This window comes from Felis catus, chromosome B4, assembly GCF_018350175.1.
Source record: "Felis catus isolate Fca126 chromosome B4, F.catus_Fca126_mat1.0, whole genome shotgun sequence".
Lineage (NCBI taxonomy): Eukaryota > Metazoa > Chordata > Mammalia > Carnivora > Felidae > Felis > Felis catus.
In genome coordinates, this window is record NC_058374.1 from 72,550,073 (window position 1) to 72,563,376 (window position 13,304).

Genomic DNA, 13,304 nt, shown 5'->3' on the forward strand with positions numbered 1-13,304 from the left:
ATATGAAAATAACCACTGTAGGCATTTTCACACTGTTTTTTTTTTCTTCTGTGACTTTTCTTATTCTTCTTTTCTGCATATCACCTTTAAAGAAGGCTAAACAGGGGTTTTAAAATGGTGGGAAAACAGGAGAGCAAAAACAAACCAACCAACCATCCGTGTAGTCTTGTTAATAAAAATCCCAATCCCCTGTCTCACATTTGACTGTGGGGTTGAGGAAAAGGTTCAGGCAGAGTCCCTCCCCTAGGAGGACCCTGCTAACTGAGCATCTTCCTGCAATCTTCCTGAAACCCTAGTTACTTAACTCCTTTTAAGGAAGTCTTATTTTAAAGGTCATTAAAAGTTCTATTTTCGTATTTCGTCAAACTTGCTTCAAAAATTTTAAGAATATTTAAAGCCATATGAGAACTTTATTTAATCAAACTACTGTTTCCATGGCATGGCCTGCAGGGAAATATTTAACAATAATTATGCTTAAGGTATTACGGCCTTCATACTCACCCAGCATCTTAAATGTGATGTTCTAATAATAGAACTCCAGAGTTTAACACAAGCAAAAGGAAACAAAAGCAAAATGCATGTACCAAATGAAGAGGCTGCCGGCATGTGAACATTCCCTTGTGTGTATAACCAAAAAAATAAAATAAAAAGAAGCAGCAGCATCTTTAGGCACAATCTAATGATATTTATAAGTGAACCATATCCCTGTGGACAAATTATGGAAACTAGTAAGCTCAGCTATTTGGGAACTGGTTATAGCCATGCAAGACTGTTTTTTAGGAATTTGTGCATCAATTTTTGACTTTCAACAAAAATCACTTATAAGCTAAATAAGTATTGAGTTCTAAAAAAGTTTTGAGTAAAGATATATAACTGATATGTGGTAGTTACAAAGGTGGCATGGAAGCTGTAAGGGAAAGTATGTCAATCTGGGGCAGTGATCTCTAAAATTTGTATCAGCACATTCCAATTCCATGTCTGAATTTCAGACATGTCTACGTTGTTGAACCCAGGACTGATTGACAGTATCCTAAAATATTTGTCCCTTTTCCTTTTTGGGATTTAGTTGGTAATTTTATGGACCCCCTTTATGTCGCCATTCATCAACTCGCCCCATTTGCCTGCATGGTTTTTAGGATCTCATCAGTAAAACCCAAGAGAATCTACTGAATAGAGATTAAATAATGAGATAGTTCATTTAGGTCAAGAATGGTAATTGGCATTTCACAAAAGCAGTAATTCATTTGGGCAGTACCCATAAAAATGTTGGTGCTCCCTAATTAACAAGTACAAATGAAAAAAAAATATTTTGACTCTCAAGGAGACCGTGAAACTAACAGAAATCTGGTAAGGGTGGGAAAGGAGACTTTCATGTGCTCTGCTGGTGGAAGTGTTCATTTATTATAAATATCACGGATGAAAATTTGGCAATGTATACATCAAAAGCTCTTGAAAAAGCCGTGCCACTTAAAATCTGCTTCTAGAACTTAGCCTAAGGAAATAGTAATTGAACATGTGCACAGATACATATGTACAAGGATGCTCATTGCAGCGGTGTTTATAAAAGCAGCAAATTGGAAACAATTTATGTGTTCATCAGTGGAGGAAATGTTTATATTGTAGTGATTAAGCATGACTCAGAGCTTTAATATCAAGCTAGAAAAATGTGATAGATGTTTATAAAACAGTATGTAGGGTATGGTACCATTTTGGGGAGTGTGTATGTGAGAGAGAGGGAAAACCTGAAAGGATGCAAAATATTAAGCTCAGCTCTACGAGGTTGGATTACGTATGACTTCTGTTTTTTTCCTTTCTTACTTTGCTGCATCTTCAGAATTTTTTAGCAGCTAGTATATATTTTATTATCGGGGGAAAAAAGAGGTTATTTTTATTCTAAGAAAAAAGTAAACTGAGCTCCTGCTACCTGCAATGCTCAGCAGAGAACTCAGGGTTGGAACAAGACCCGGCCACCAGTCTTCAGAAGCTAATAGTGTGGATAACAGAGTGGGGAAAGAGACTGTGATTTGTACAAACATTCTGGGTCACTCTTGAGTACACCTTGATCATTACAGAGTCACCATCAAGGGATGTTCATGGAACATCCTGACATGCTTGACTCTAAAACCAACCTAGAGTCCTCGCTTCTGGATACCCCCTCCTCCTTGAATGGGCCCTCTGTCCACTGCACTTCCCTCCCATCAACATTCCTGGACGCCTGAGTCCAGTCAAAAAACCGCTTATTCATCCCCAGTTACTGAGCTGGTTTCCTCCTTGGCTCCCATGTGTGTCCACATATGTCTCTTTATCCCTGTTAACAGGTTATTTCCTCTTCTTCAACCCTGCTCCCCACAATACTAGTCTTTCCACCTACAGCATCAATCCTTCCATATGGACAGTGCTTGTCATTTTTCTTTCTACTTTGCATTTTCTCACTATTACATGTTCTTACGGGCTGAGGAGGAGCTCTCCTCAAAGGAACAAATTGGTCCTGGTCTCTTCGCTTTGTGCACAATTGTATAAAGTAAAAATGTCCCACGATTACTTATGCTTTGAATCTGCCTGCACTCTCCCACAGTTAGGGCAAACAGAGTATATCTCATTTATAACTGTATGGCCTGCAAATAAAGTTTCATTGTGCTCTGTGTTTTGTGAGATCTAAATATTTACACAAAGGCTTTTGCTTCAAAAGTTTGGTTTCCCTAGAACTTGCTACATGCATGGATTCAGGGTTTACTGAAAAATCAAAGATCCAATATTTTCACTTTAGTTCTCTGCCATGATTAAAGTTTGCTTTTTTTTCCTGTTGTGTCCTTCTTGGATTTAGTTAATTAGTTTTGTTTTACTTAAGGAGGTGTTAAAGACTACAGAGAGCCATGTGTTTTTTCCACATTTACATATCAGTTGCTCTTTAATTGTGTGAGTGTTTTGATAGTTTATTTTTCGTCATGTAATTCTTCAACTATTATCGTTAGATCTTAAGCCTTTTTTGTATCCTGCTTTGTATAAAGGTCGACACCATTGCCCAAATGAGCTTGGACTACTCTCCAGTATCATAGTAAATGACAACCATATCAGATCAGGAGTAGACTATTTGAAAATTCTGGAGATACAATCAGAATATCACTTGCTGTCCAAGGCAAGTTTCAAACACCCTTACACATAAATAAGAGTTTGAGCGAAAATACCAATTACACTGCTTTTTATGCAGATCTTGGACAAATAACTTAAGTTCAGCATTTTAAGCTCTCGAAATGATGCCTCTATTGTGAAATGGAACTTCCAGTCTTGTGTTTTGCAGGGTTATTTGGGGACCTGATTTTGTGGACACTTGAGAAATATGAGATTGAACAAATGTTAAGCAGCAAGTTATGTTGTGGATTTACCAAGTGCTGATATCAGGGATTCCAGGAGGGTGCTTAGTGAGACAGGCTGCTCACCTAGAACTAACCTAAATGCCACAGAGCAGTGACACTCAGGAAACAGTGACGCCTGTTTCCTAGGTCCTCTCTTACCCTGGTCCTTCTTTCCCCACCTGGAAGAGAGACCTCATCATGTCACCCTTCATTTGCCTGAAGCATCTATTCAAGGAGAGGTCTAATGCCTCATTTCATTCAGAGATTACTTTTGAGAAATTTTCCTACTAAGTAATTAGCATCTTTGGATCTGTCTTTGTGTCCACTAGGACATTCTTTCTCAATCGCTTGTCCTATACTATGGAGGTCTGAACCGGGCTCCAGGTACAGGACCAGCACCCACTCGTACTTCTTAGCCAAGAGCAAAAAATTTTCATGTTCTTAAATTCACGACTGTAGCTTGAAAGCACTGGGCACAGTATTTTGTTGCTTGCATTTTTTATCCTGATTTGGTTAAGGAGGATCCTGCCCTGTGGGGCTCTTTTGTTGAAGGAGCCGCCCCATAAATAAAAGGAGGAAAGAGGCCAGCTGAGAGGAGGGAGGCCTGGAAAACATCGCTTGTATGAATCACACCTGACCTCCCTACTTATTCCCTCTCCTGCTCTCCTCAGCCAAGCTGTTACTGCTCAGACCTGTATGTCTCCTCTGCATCCCAAGTATGAAATGTCAAAGGCAGCAGCCAAAGGCAGAGGTAGTCAGGTCACTATTTCACAGTGGTTGCCACCAGTTCTGGTGTACTGACAATGAACGTGGGTGGGGTTTTTTTTTAACCTCTGTAGCCTTTAACTTTCAGTACAGCGTTAGGTCAAGTGGCTACCCAGGAGTAACTGAATGCTAGGTGGGTGAGATCTAGCATCTTTGGAACCAGAGAGGGCATTGGGTATGAACAGGTAGAATATAGTGTAGACTCCAAACTGTAATTGGATATTTATTTGATATTTTTCCAGAAAGACGTGAGTATTAACAGCTAGAGACTGTTTACTTCCTCGACATTTGAGACATTTGCCTAACACCCTAGTGGGGTCGTCCAGGTGGGGAAGTCAGTAACCATACAGAAGCCATGATCTCTAAAATAATTTTACCTGATAAATTTTCAACCTCTCTGCAAGTGTTTTTAAACTTAAGTTGCTGAACAGGAAAGATTGGCTTTCAGGGTATTTTTGTTTTTGTTTTTCCAAGTTTTTATTTAAATTCCAGTTAGTTAACACAGTGTAATATTAGTTCCAGGTGTAGAATTTAGTGATTCATCACTTACTTACAATGTGTGGTGCTCATCATAACAAGCACCCTACTTATTACCATCCCCCCCCCCCCACATCCCCTCCAGTAAACCTCAGTTTGTTCTCTTTAGTTAAGAGTCTGTTTTCTGGCTTGCCTCTCTCTTTTTGTTTTCCCCTATGTTCATCTGTTTTGTTTAAATTCCATGTATGAGTGAAATCATACGGTATTTCTCTGACTTATTTCACTTAGTATAGTACTCTCTAGCTTCATCCATGTCATTGCAAATGACAAGATTCCATTCTTTTTGATGGCTGAGTAATATTCCAGTGTGTGTGTGTGTGTGTGTGTGTGTGTGTGTGTGTGTGTGTGTGTGTGTACCACATCTTCTTTATCCATCCATTCATTATTTGATGGACATTTGGACTCTTTCCATAATTTGGCTATTGTTGATAATGCTGCTATAAACATCGGGGTGCATGTATCCCTTCAAATCAGTATTTTTGTATCCTTTGGGTTAATACCTCCCTAGTAGTACAATTGCTGGATCCTAGGGTAGTTCTATTTTTAACAGTTTGAGGAACCTCTATACTGTTTTCCAGAGTGACTGCATCAGTTTGCATTCCCAACAACACTGAAAGAGGGTTCCCCTTTTTCTGCAGCCTCACCAGCACTTGTTGTTTCATGTATTGTTAATTTTAGCCATTCTGATAGGCGTGAAGTGGTATGTCATTATAGTTTTGATTTGTATTTCCCTGATGATAAGTCATGTTGAACATCTTTTCGTGTGTCTGTTAGCCATCTGGATGTCTTCTTTGGAAAAACGTCTGGTTTCAGAGTTTTTGTATTTCATCTTGATGCCATTTGACTTGGTAGAAAAGAGTAAAGATGAGGTTTTGAGTAGGTACCAAGAAAGGCATAGAGGTCAGGACTTGAATAATTCATCACTGAATAATCAGTCCTTTAAAGAAGTGTATCAGTATTTATCATGAGAGACTATTAACATTTTACTTCATATAAAGCAAAACTGTAGGAAAGGAATTACTTTTTAGTTCTCTATTATTTCAGTGTCCTGATGGGTGAGTTAGGCCTGGAGTAGAATTACTACTGAAAAATCCATCCCTAAAAAAAAAAAAAAAAAAAAAAAAAAAAAAAAAGTTTTGTTTATAAGTCAGTCTTTTAAAATTCAGATCAGGCCAGATTTCTTTTTTGTTATGTATTCTTTCCAACCCTACATTGAGTTTCTCCCTTTCTCCCAGTTGCCTAGCAGGGCCTTCTGCCAAGCGATGGGAAACCTGGATTTCACAGCAGCACAAACCTGGTGCCCTTTTCCCTAGCATTGCATTCCAGTAAAACCATACCAGAGTTTGACCTAGTTATTTCACACAGACAACTGTTGCCAGGTCATTGAGGCTTTCCTCCAAATAAAGGACCATGGTCTTCTGTCACACAGGAAAGACGTGCACGCAGACCAGACTATCCTGGAGCCGCCAGCCAGCCTGTGTGGCTGAGCAAGGGCCATGCAAGGGAGAGTGCCTAGAGCCACGTGCAGATGTGGATCTTATTCCAGATCTCCTCCTTCAGACCTTCGATGAGTCCTGCTGGATGCCACCAAAGGCAACAGAATGTGGGCTACAGAGAACAAGTGGCTTTTGTATACTTTTCAGACATCTGTAATGATGACTAGGTTTTCATGACTAAATTCCACCCCAGTTCACCTCCCCCTTTGTCACTGCAAGGAAATTTTTCATTTTTTCCCCCTTCTGTGTAAAAGTTTCCTCTAGCAACTGCCCTGATTGTCACCAATAGTAACATCCTCATTGAAAGGAAGAGAAATCGGGGCACCTGGGTGGCTCTGTCAGTTAAGTGTCCGACTTCAGCTCGGGTCATGATCTCACGGCTTGTGGGTTTGAGCCTTGCATCATACTCTGTACTGACAGCTCAGAGCCTGGAGCCTGCTACGGAGTCTGTGTTTCCTTCTCTCTCTGCCCCTTCCACACTCATACTCTGTCTCTCTCCCTCAAGAATAAACATTTAAAGAATTAAAAAAAAAAAAAAAAAAAAAAAAAAGAAGAGAAATGGAAGGAGCCTGAAGGACTTTGTGCCTGAATTGAAAAAGACAGGGCTTAGCATTTTTGTATAGCTTTAAATACTCTTCAAGTTTATGGGTGTTAAGTAGCTGCAATTTTAAATAAAAGAGTTGGGGAGTGGCCCCAGCCTAACGCACTGTTGTGTCTGTTGTCCTGGCCACTCCCTGCTCCCAGCTATAGGGTCTCAAGGCAAAGTCACACTGTTTGTGATTGGAATCCTTGGTTAAATGGCACTGTGATGGGGAGTGTTCTGAGTTAGGCCAGCAGCATGCACTCCACAGGTGAAGGAACCTGCTAAATGGGATATGTTTTGAATACTAGCAAGAAACCTGCCCCCACTCTGTGGTGGAAAAGACAGGAATGACAAGTATCAGGCTGTATACCCTCAGCAAAAGATCTGTCTTTTCAAAAGTGTGAAGTAAAGGAGGAAGGAGTGCTGGTAAAATTAGGTGATTTTTTTATTAATTGATGGTAAATGCAGAGAAGAATTAATCGCATTTAATGACTAAGTGTTTCCACCAAAGGACTGCAAAATGCAATCTCCCCATGAGTTTTTAATGGAGAAAGAAGTTAAAAATTTTTAAATATTACCTATCAGTTAAAAAGTAGTCTGATTCTTAAACAACAGCAACAAAATTCACATGAGCATCCTGACAAGCTGTGTGAGAAACACAAACCCAAGTTTTTGCTTAGAGCAAATTAAAATAATTCTATCCAAATCCACATGGTAATAAAAGTTGTTTGACTCTAGTAGGTCCGAGTTCTGCCGTTATTTCTTTGTTTTTAAGCCATAAAGCTTTTATGCTCTGAACTAAAGGCTTATTTATTTCTTGTTGCTGCCAGGGTCATTTGTTTATTTGTTTTGTTTGCTGGGAGTGAAGGGGTATCTTCTGTGGATTCAGGAACATATACCAACAACCATTGTAGCTTTTGTGTTTATCAAAACACAAAATGTGTTTATGCATCATCAGAGAGAAGCCATGAAAATATGGCTTAGGAAGGATGGGATTTTCATAAATAGTGCTTTGTCTTAGATTTTTCTTCTTGCTAAATGAACCTCCGTACTTCAGATAGGCACCTCTGGTTATTGTGTTTATTTGCAAACATTATTCTCCTTTGCTGTTCGAGGAGGGAATAATTCTGAGATGATTGTGTTTACATACATAATACTGATAGTTTCCCATGTGTTTGTAGAATAATCATAAACTGCTTAATTCAAGGACTTCTTTCACCCAGAACAAACCGTGCTCGCAAAGATCATGGTGACCGCGACCTCTTAGTTAAGTAACTAGCAGTGGATTTCTTTTTCTCAGTAAACACGATGATGTATCTATTAAAGCTAGAAAATAAACACTTATAATTGACACTTTGAAAAAATTATATTAAAATTTGTTTTCCCACACAGGAAGAATTTAATGGAAAACCCGACTCCCTCTTTTTTAATGATGGTCAGCGAAGAATCGACTTTGTTCTAGTGTATGAAGATGAAAGTAGAAAAGAAACCAATAAAAAGGGTTCAAATGAAAAACAAAGGGTAAGTTTTTTGTGTGTGCTATTTTCCGTTTTATTTCTTATAATATCGTGAAATGAAAAAAAAGTGCTATTTTTATGTAAGCAATAAAGTGAAACTGGTATTTGAAATATGATATACCAAACATACTTTCATATTTTCTCTGCTCATCATTCCCTCAAGGCATGTTAACAGATATATATTTTTTTTAATTTGAAGCAGAAACTTCCTCAGGCTCTTAACCTCAGTTGGTTTCACAGCCAAAGGCAGACTTTATTCCAAGGAATTGCATTTTCTATCTGTAGAAGAGATTTACATTAAAATCATACTTGGCTATTTGCAACTAGGTTGGGAAGAGACGCTGATGATTAGTGATGACAGCCAGTGTAGTAACCACTAGCCTTCAGTGTGCTCTCACTCATGGATGCTGGGTGCCTTTTGTATGCATTGTCTTGCTTAATTTTTACATAACCTACGAGATGCCTTCTGTTATCGTACCATTGTAGATCACCGAGTTGACCCTTAGGTTACAATGATTGCCCAAGGTCACCAACAAATAGTGGAGCCATGGTTCAAATTCTTGTCTTGAATTTAGAACCTGTGCTAGTCACCTCTTCCATTTTCTATCACTTCCTTTTCATCCGTTGCCATTCAAGCTGCTCCTCCTTCCCTTTCCTCTTCTTCAAGTTTTCTTAAGTTACAAGACTATTTTTATCTTGAGATATTAAACCATTTAGTAGCCTAGGGTTATAACATACCTGGATCTCCTTTACCTGAACCCAAACTGTATTAAGCTGAAACAGGACAAAAAGAAGAGAGCATACATAGGTCACTTTTCCCCCACTTTGAAAACAACTCCCTCATTCTTTGTTTGTTTTTCTCACATCTATGCTATTCATATACACAGCTTAAATTATTCTCTCTGGACTTTCTGAAATACATCATTCTTAAATCTATTGATTTCTGCTCATTATTTCAAACCAGCTGATGAAACCCGCTTAAAACGAAGCAATCATGCTTGTTTCGTGTGTTTATTTTGGAAGGGGTAAGTTTCGTGTTTTGCATTCACATGGTATCACAGAGTAAACACAGGCACTGGAACTTAACATTCACATTCTAATTCTGCCACTCCAGTTATTTGGAGTAATTCTAGCTGATATGATAAACTAGTTCTGAATTACAATGTCTTAACATAATAGACGTTTACTTATTTCTCATGTCAAATCAGAGGTAGCATCCCTGTTTGGCAATATGGGTTTAGGGGTACGGGTAAGGCTTGATCCCTTGCAGTCATTCAGGGACCCAGGCTGACACAGAAGCTTTGCCATATTCAACAGGTAGTTTCTAAAATCATCCTAGGAATCAACATAAATAATAATTTAAGAGAGAGGATGGAGAGGATGTGCTTCGTTACCACTTTGGCCTGGAAATGACGTCAGTTTTGCTACATTCTATTGGTCTGAACTCTGGAAAATGGAAAATGTATTTTCTGGCTGGACAGCCATTTCTCTGTAGGAACTCCACATTGTAGAAGTGGAACATGAATCTTTGGTGGACAGCAGGCTAGTCTTGGCCATACCTATTAACTGGCTATATGACTTGAGTGAATTTTCTGGTCAGTATCATATTTCATTATCATTTTTGAGATGCATATTATTTTTACATTTTGACATCTTTAAAATCAGGGTATGTCTTACAAATGGCATATCATAATTTCGTTGGCCGAATTTTTCTTATGGATATGTAAAATACTGGTTCATCACACACTAATGGCATCTTAGAGTCAGGGAATAGGAATTCCAATACCTAGTCCATAGGCTTATGGTAAGGATTAAGTAAAATATTATGTAGAAATGTGATGTAAATTGTTAGCACATATTAAATCATATTAGATAATAGTAATTCCTATGCCCTTACTCTTATTTGTGGCTTTCTTAAAACAGTGTGCTAGCATGAAATGCATGACTCCTCTTTTGTTATTACATGATTTCATCACTAGAGGAATGTAGCTTAGAGTGTTTTATCATTTTCCTGTGGACACTAAGATATATTCTGTGCAGTCATAGTCACCATCATCAAATATTCATTAAGCACCCCTATGCCAGTGGAACTGCACTAAGCACTATGTAAAGTAAGTTAAACAAATCTAATCCATTAAAGTGTAAAGGAAACAGTTCTGGTTTTAGACAAGAGCTTCACTGCCATGGTGAAGGGGCCCTAGAGCTGCTTACATTATTAATAAGTGCTGCATTTGCTTTACCCAGAAACAGGTCCCAGGGTAACTCTCATAAATCAGGAGAAAAAAAGTCATTAATTTGGCAGTCTCTGAACTCATGGATAGATGTACCATGATGTTGGTTTTTCTAACCCGTGCTTTGAAGTGCTTTGAGACCATGTTTGTACATATTCCTTAGACTCCACCAGAATTTAAAGCTCAGCTTTGGAATCACATTTTTATTAATCAGAAACACATTTGTGAGTTCCATCATACCCTCTGTCAGGCCTTATTCAGGATTTAGGACTCCACCAAGGAAAGGCAATTCGAAAATCCTGTTTTCTTTGAGAGAAAAAAAAAATTATGTGTAAATCATACTGATTTCCTAAAGCAACACCAAGGTTGACTTTGTCAGTGGCTGATCTAAAGAGTATTGTTAAATACTTTTCTAGAAATGGAGAAAGAAGTAATAGGGCCACAAAACATAGAGGAGTAAAAGGCTACATCTTCCCGTGAGCAGAAGAGAAAATATTTTTTCTAGCTAAATCTCCAAATAGCATGTCACTTTGTCCCTTTATATTAGTGAAAATACCTCAGGAACTTCACACCTTCCTTTAAAAAGTACAAATCAGGGCACCTTGGGTGGCTGAGTGGGTTAAGCGCCTGACTTTGGCTCAGGTCATGATCTCATGGTTTGTGAGTTCGAGCCCCATGTAGGGCTCTGCTCTGACAGCTCAGAGCCTGGATCCTGCTTCAGATTCTGTGTCTCTCTTTCTACCATCTCTTTCCTGCTTGTACTCTGTCTCTGTCTCTCTCTCAAAAATAAATAAACATTAAAAATATTTTTAAATAAGATAAAAAGTGTTAATCATTTAGATTAGGCATGGGGAATGATTATAAGTTGTTTCAATAATGCATGACCATTTAGCCTACACTATCCTGGGCACTGAATCAGTTTGAATGGTTTTTGTTTTTGTTTTTTGTTTTTCTGCAAGAACTCAAAATGTCTTAAATGCTAAAGGAAATAATTTTCTCACTTAAGAAATAGCCCTCCATTAAAGCATCTGGGCACCTGGGCAGCTCAGTCAGTTAAGCATCTGAATCTTGATTTCAGCTTAGGTCATGATCTCACTGTCGTGAAATCAAGGCCCAAGTCGGGCTTTAAGACAGAGCATGGAGCCCACTTAGGATTCTCTCTCTCCCTCTCTCTCTGCCCATTCCCCCATGTGCATGTGTGTTCTCTCTCTTAAAAAAAAAAATGTAGCCTAGAGGTAAAACCATTTCTGGGTTGGATAATTTATTGACTTAAAGAGGTCATCAGGAATTGAACTCCTAACATCCTTTGCCCTGCCAGCCTCATTATGTTTCTGTTCTTAAACTGACTTCACTTGGTTACAAGATGGCTCTTGTACTCAAGGCATCTGGAGGTGAGAAGAGGGAATGCCCTTTTTTAAGGGGGAAGAAAGCTCCCCTAGAAGGGCCCTAAGCAGACTTGCCTTCACAGTTCATGGTCTGTCACAGTCTGTTCCAAAACTTCTTGTTGGCAAGACAATGGAATTATTACTTCCCATCATTACCACAGACACATGAAGATTAGCCTTTCATCTTTTAAATTGCCTGATCACGCAATACCTGGAAAACCATCAGGCTTTTCTTAGCAGTGAAGAAGGGGGAAGTGACTGACTGTTCAGTAGGTAGCCAGCAGTGTGTGGCATAGTACATGATTAGTGATATCTAAATATGTTCCATGTACATTATGAAGAGCAGAGATGTTCTAAATAAAACAAGTTTCTGTAATTTTCTCCAACCCCTTCTGCTTAGTTTTGTTAGCAATGCTTCTTCCACTTCCTTTTGCTAGAACTGCGAACAAGTGGCAGAATCGATCTATTTTGAATTGTGTTTCATATGACCCTTGACCTCCCTTCCAACATATGAGTTTATGACCAAGTAAAGGTAGAATTCGGGGGATGGTAAAGAGGGTGGAGGGGTCTAGGTAGCATAAAGACCATATAAGCAATCCTGACTAAGTGTTTTATTCATTTAATTTTTTATCTGCACAAGCCATTCCTAAAAGTTAACAGAAAATTCATTTCCTTGAAGTTAGATGAGAATTTTTGTATGGAAATGTAAATTTGTATTTCATATCTGACTTTAAGAATTCTTTAGTATGCAGCAGAAGAATCTGGCTGGTGGACACCATAGAATGTGAGGTTTTTGAGAAATGAGCAATCGAACTAAATTGTATCCAAACTTTCAAATAATGTGAGACAGCTAACTAATTGGTTCCAGATCCTGTGAACTTTTTAAAACTGTTATCCATTGTTTTAGATGAGTTATCATGAGGCTGGAAATGTTTGCCTAGAAGCCGGAAGAGATCTCTTTGGACATGTTTCAAAGTTCATCAAAAAGTTCTACTACAGTGAACACATTATATCTCTCCATTTACTGAGGTTTTATACATTTTTTTAAGTTTTTTTTTTTTAATGTTTATTTATTTTTGAGAGAGAGAGACAGAACATTAGCTGGAAAGGAGCAGAGAGAGAGAGTGGGAGACACAGAATCTGAAGCAGGCTCCAGGCTCTGAGCTGTCAGAGCCCGACACAAAGCTCAAAGTCACAAACTGTGAGATCATGACCTGAGCTGAAGTCGGATGCTTAACTGACTGAGCCACCCAGGCACCCCTGAGGTCTTATATTTTTTAGTAAACTTTTATAACAGTGTCCATGAAGATCTTGTCCATTTTTTTTTTTTTTTAATTTCAGGTGTACAATTTAGTGATTCAAGACTTAGATACCACACCTGGTGCTCATCACAATAATTATAATCCTTAATCCCCATCACCTATTTAACCCATCCCA

The 13,304-nt window shown here is 38.6% G+C and overlaps 1 protein-coding gene across 2 annotated transcripts in view; it reads left to right on the top strand.

Annotated features, from left to right (window-relative positions):
• The window catches only part of ANO6 (anoctamin 6), a 198,322-nt gene that overhangs the window by 105,191 nt on the left and 79,827 nt on the right, over positions 1–13,304 (top strand). For both annotated transcript variants that reach the window (XM_023256976.2, XM_023256977.2), the window contains one exon: positions 8,127–8,255. In XM_023256976.2, the coding sequence (XP_023112744.1) occupies positions 8,127–8,255 (129 nt within the window). The remainder of the gene's footprint in view (positions 1–8,126; positions 8,256–13,304) is intronic.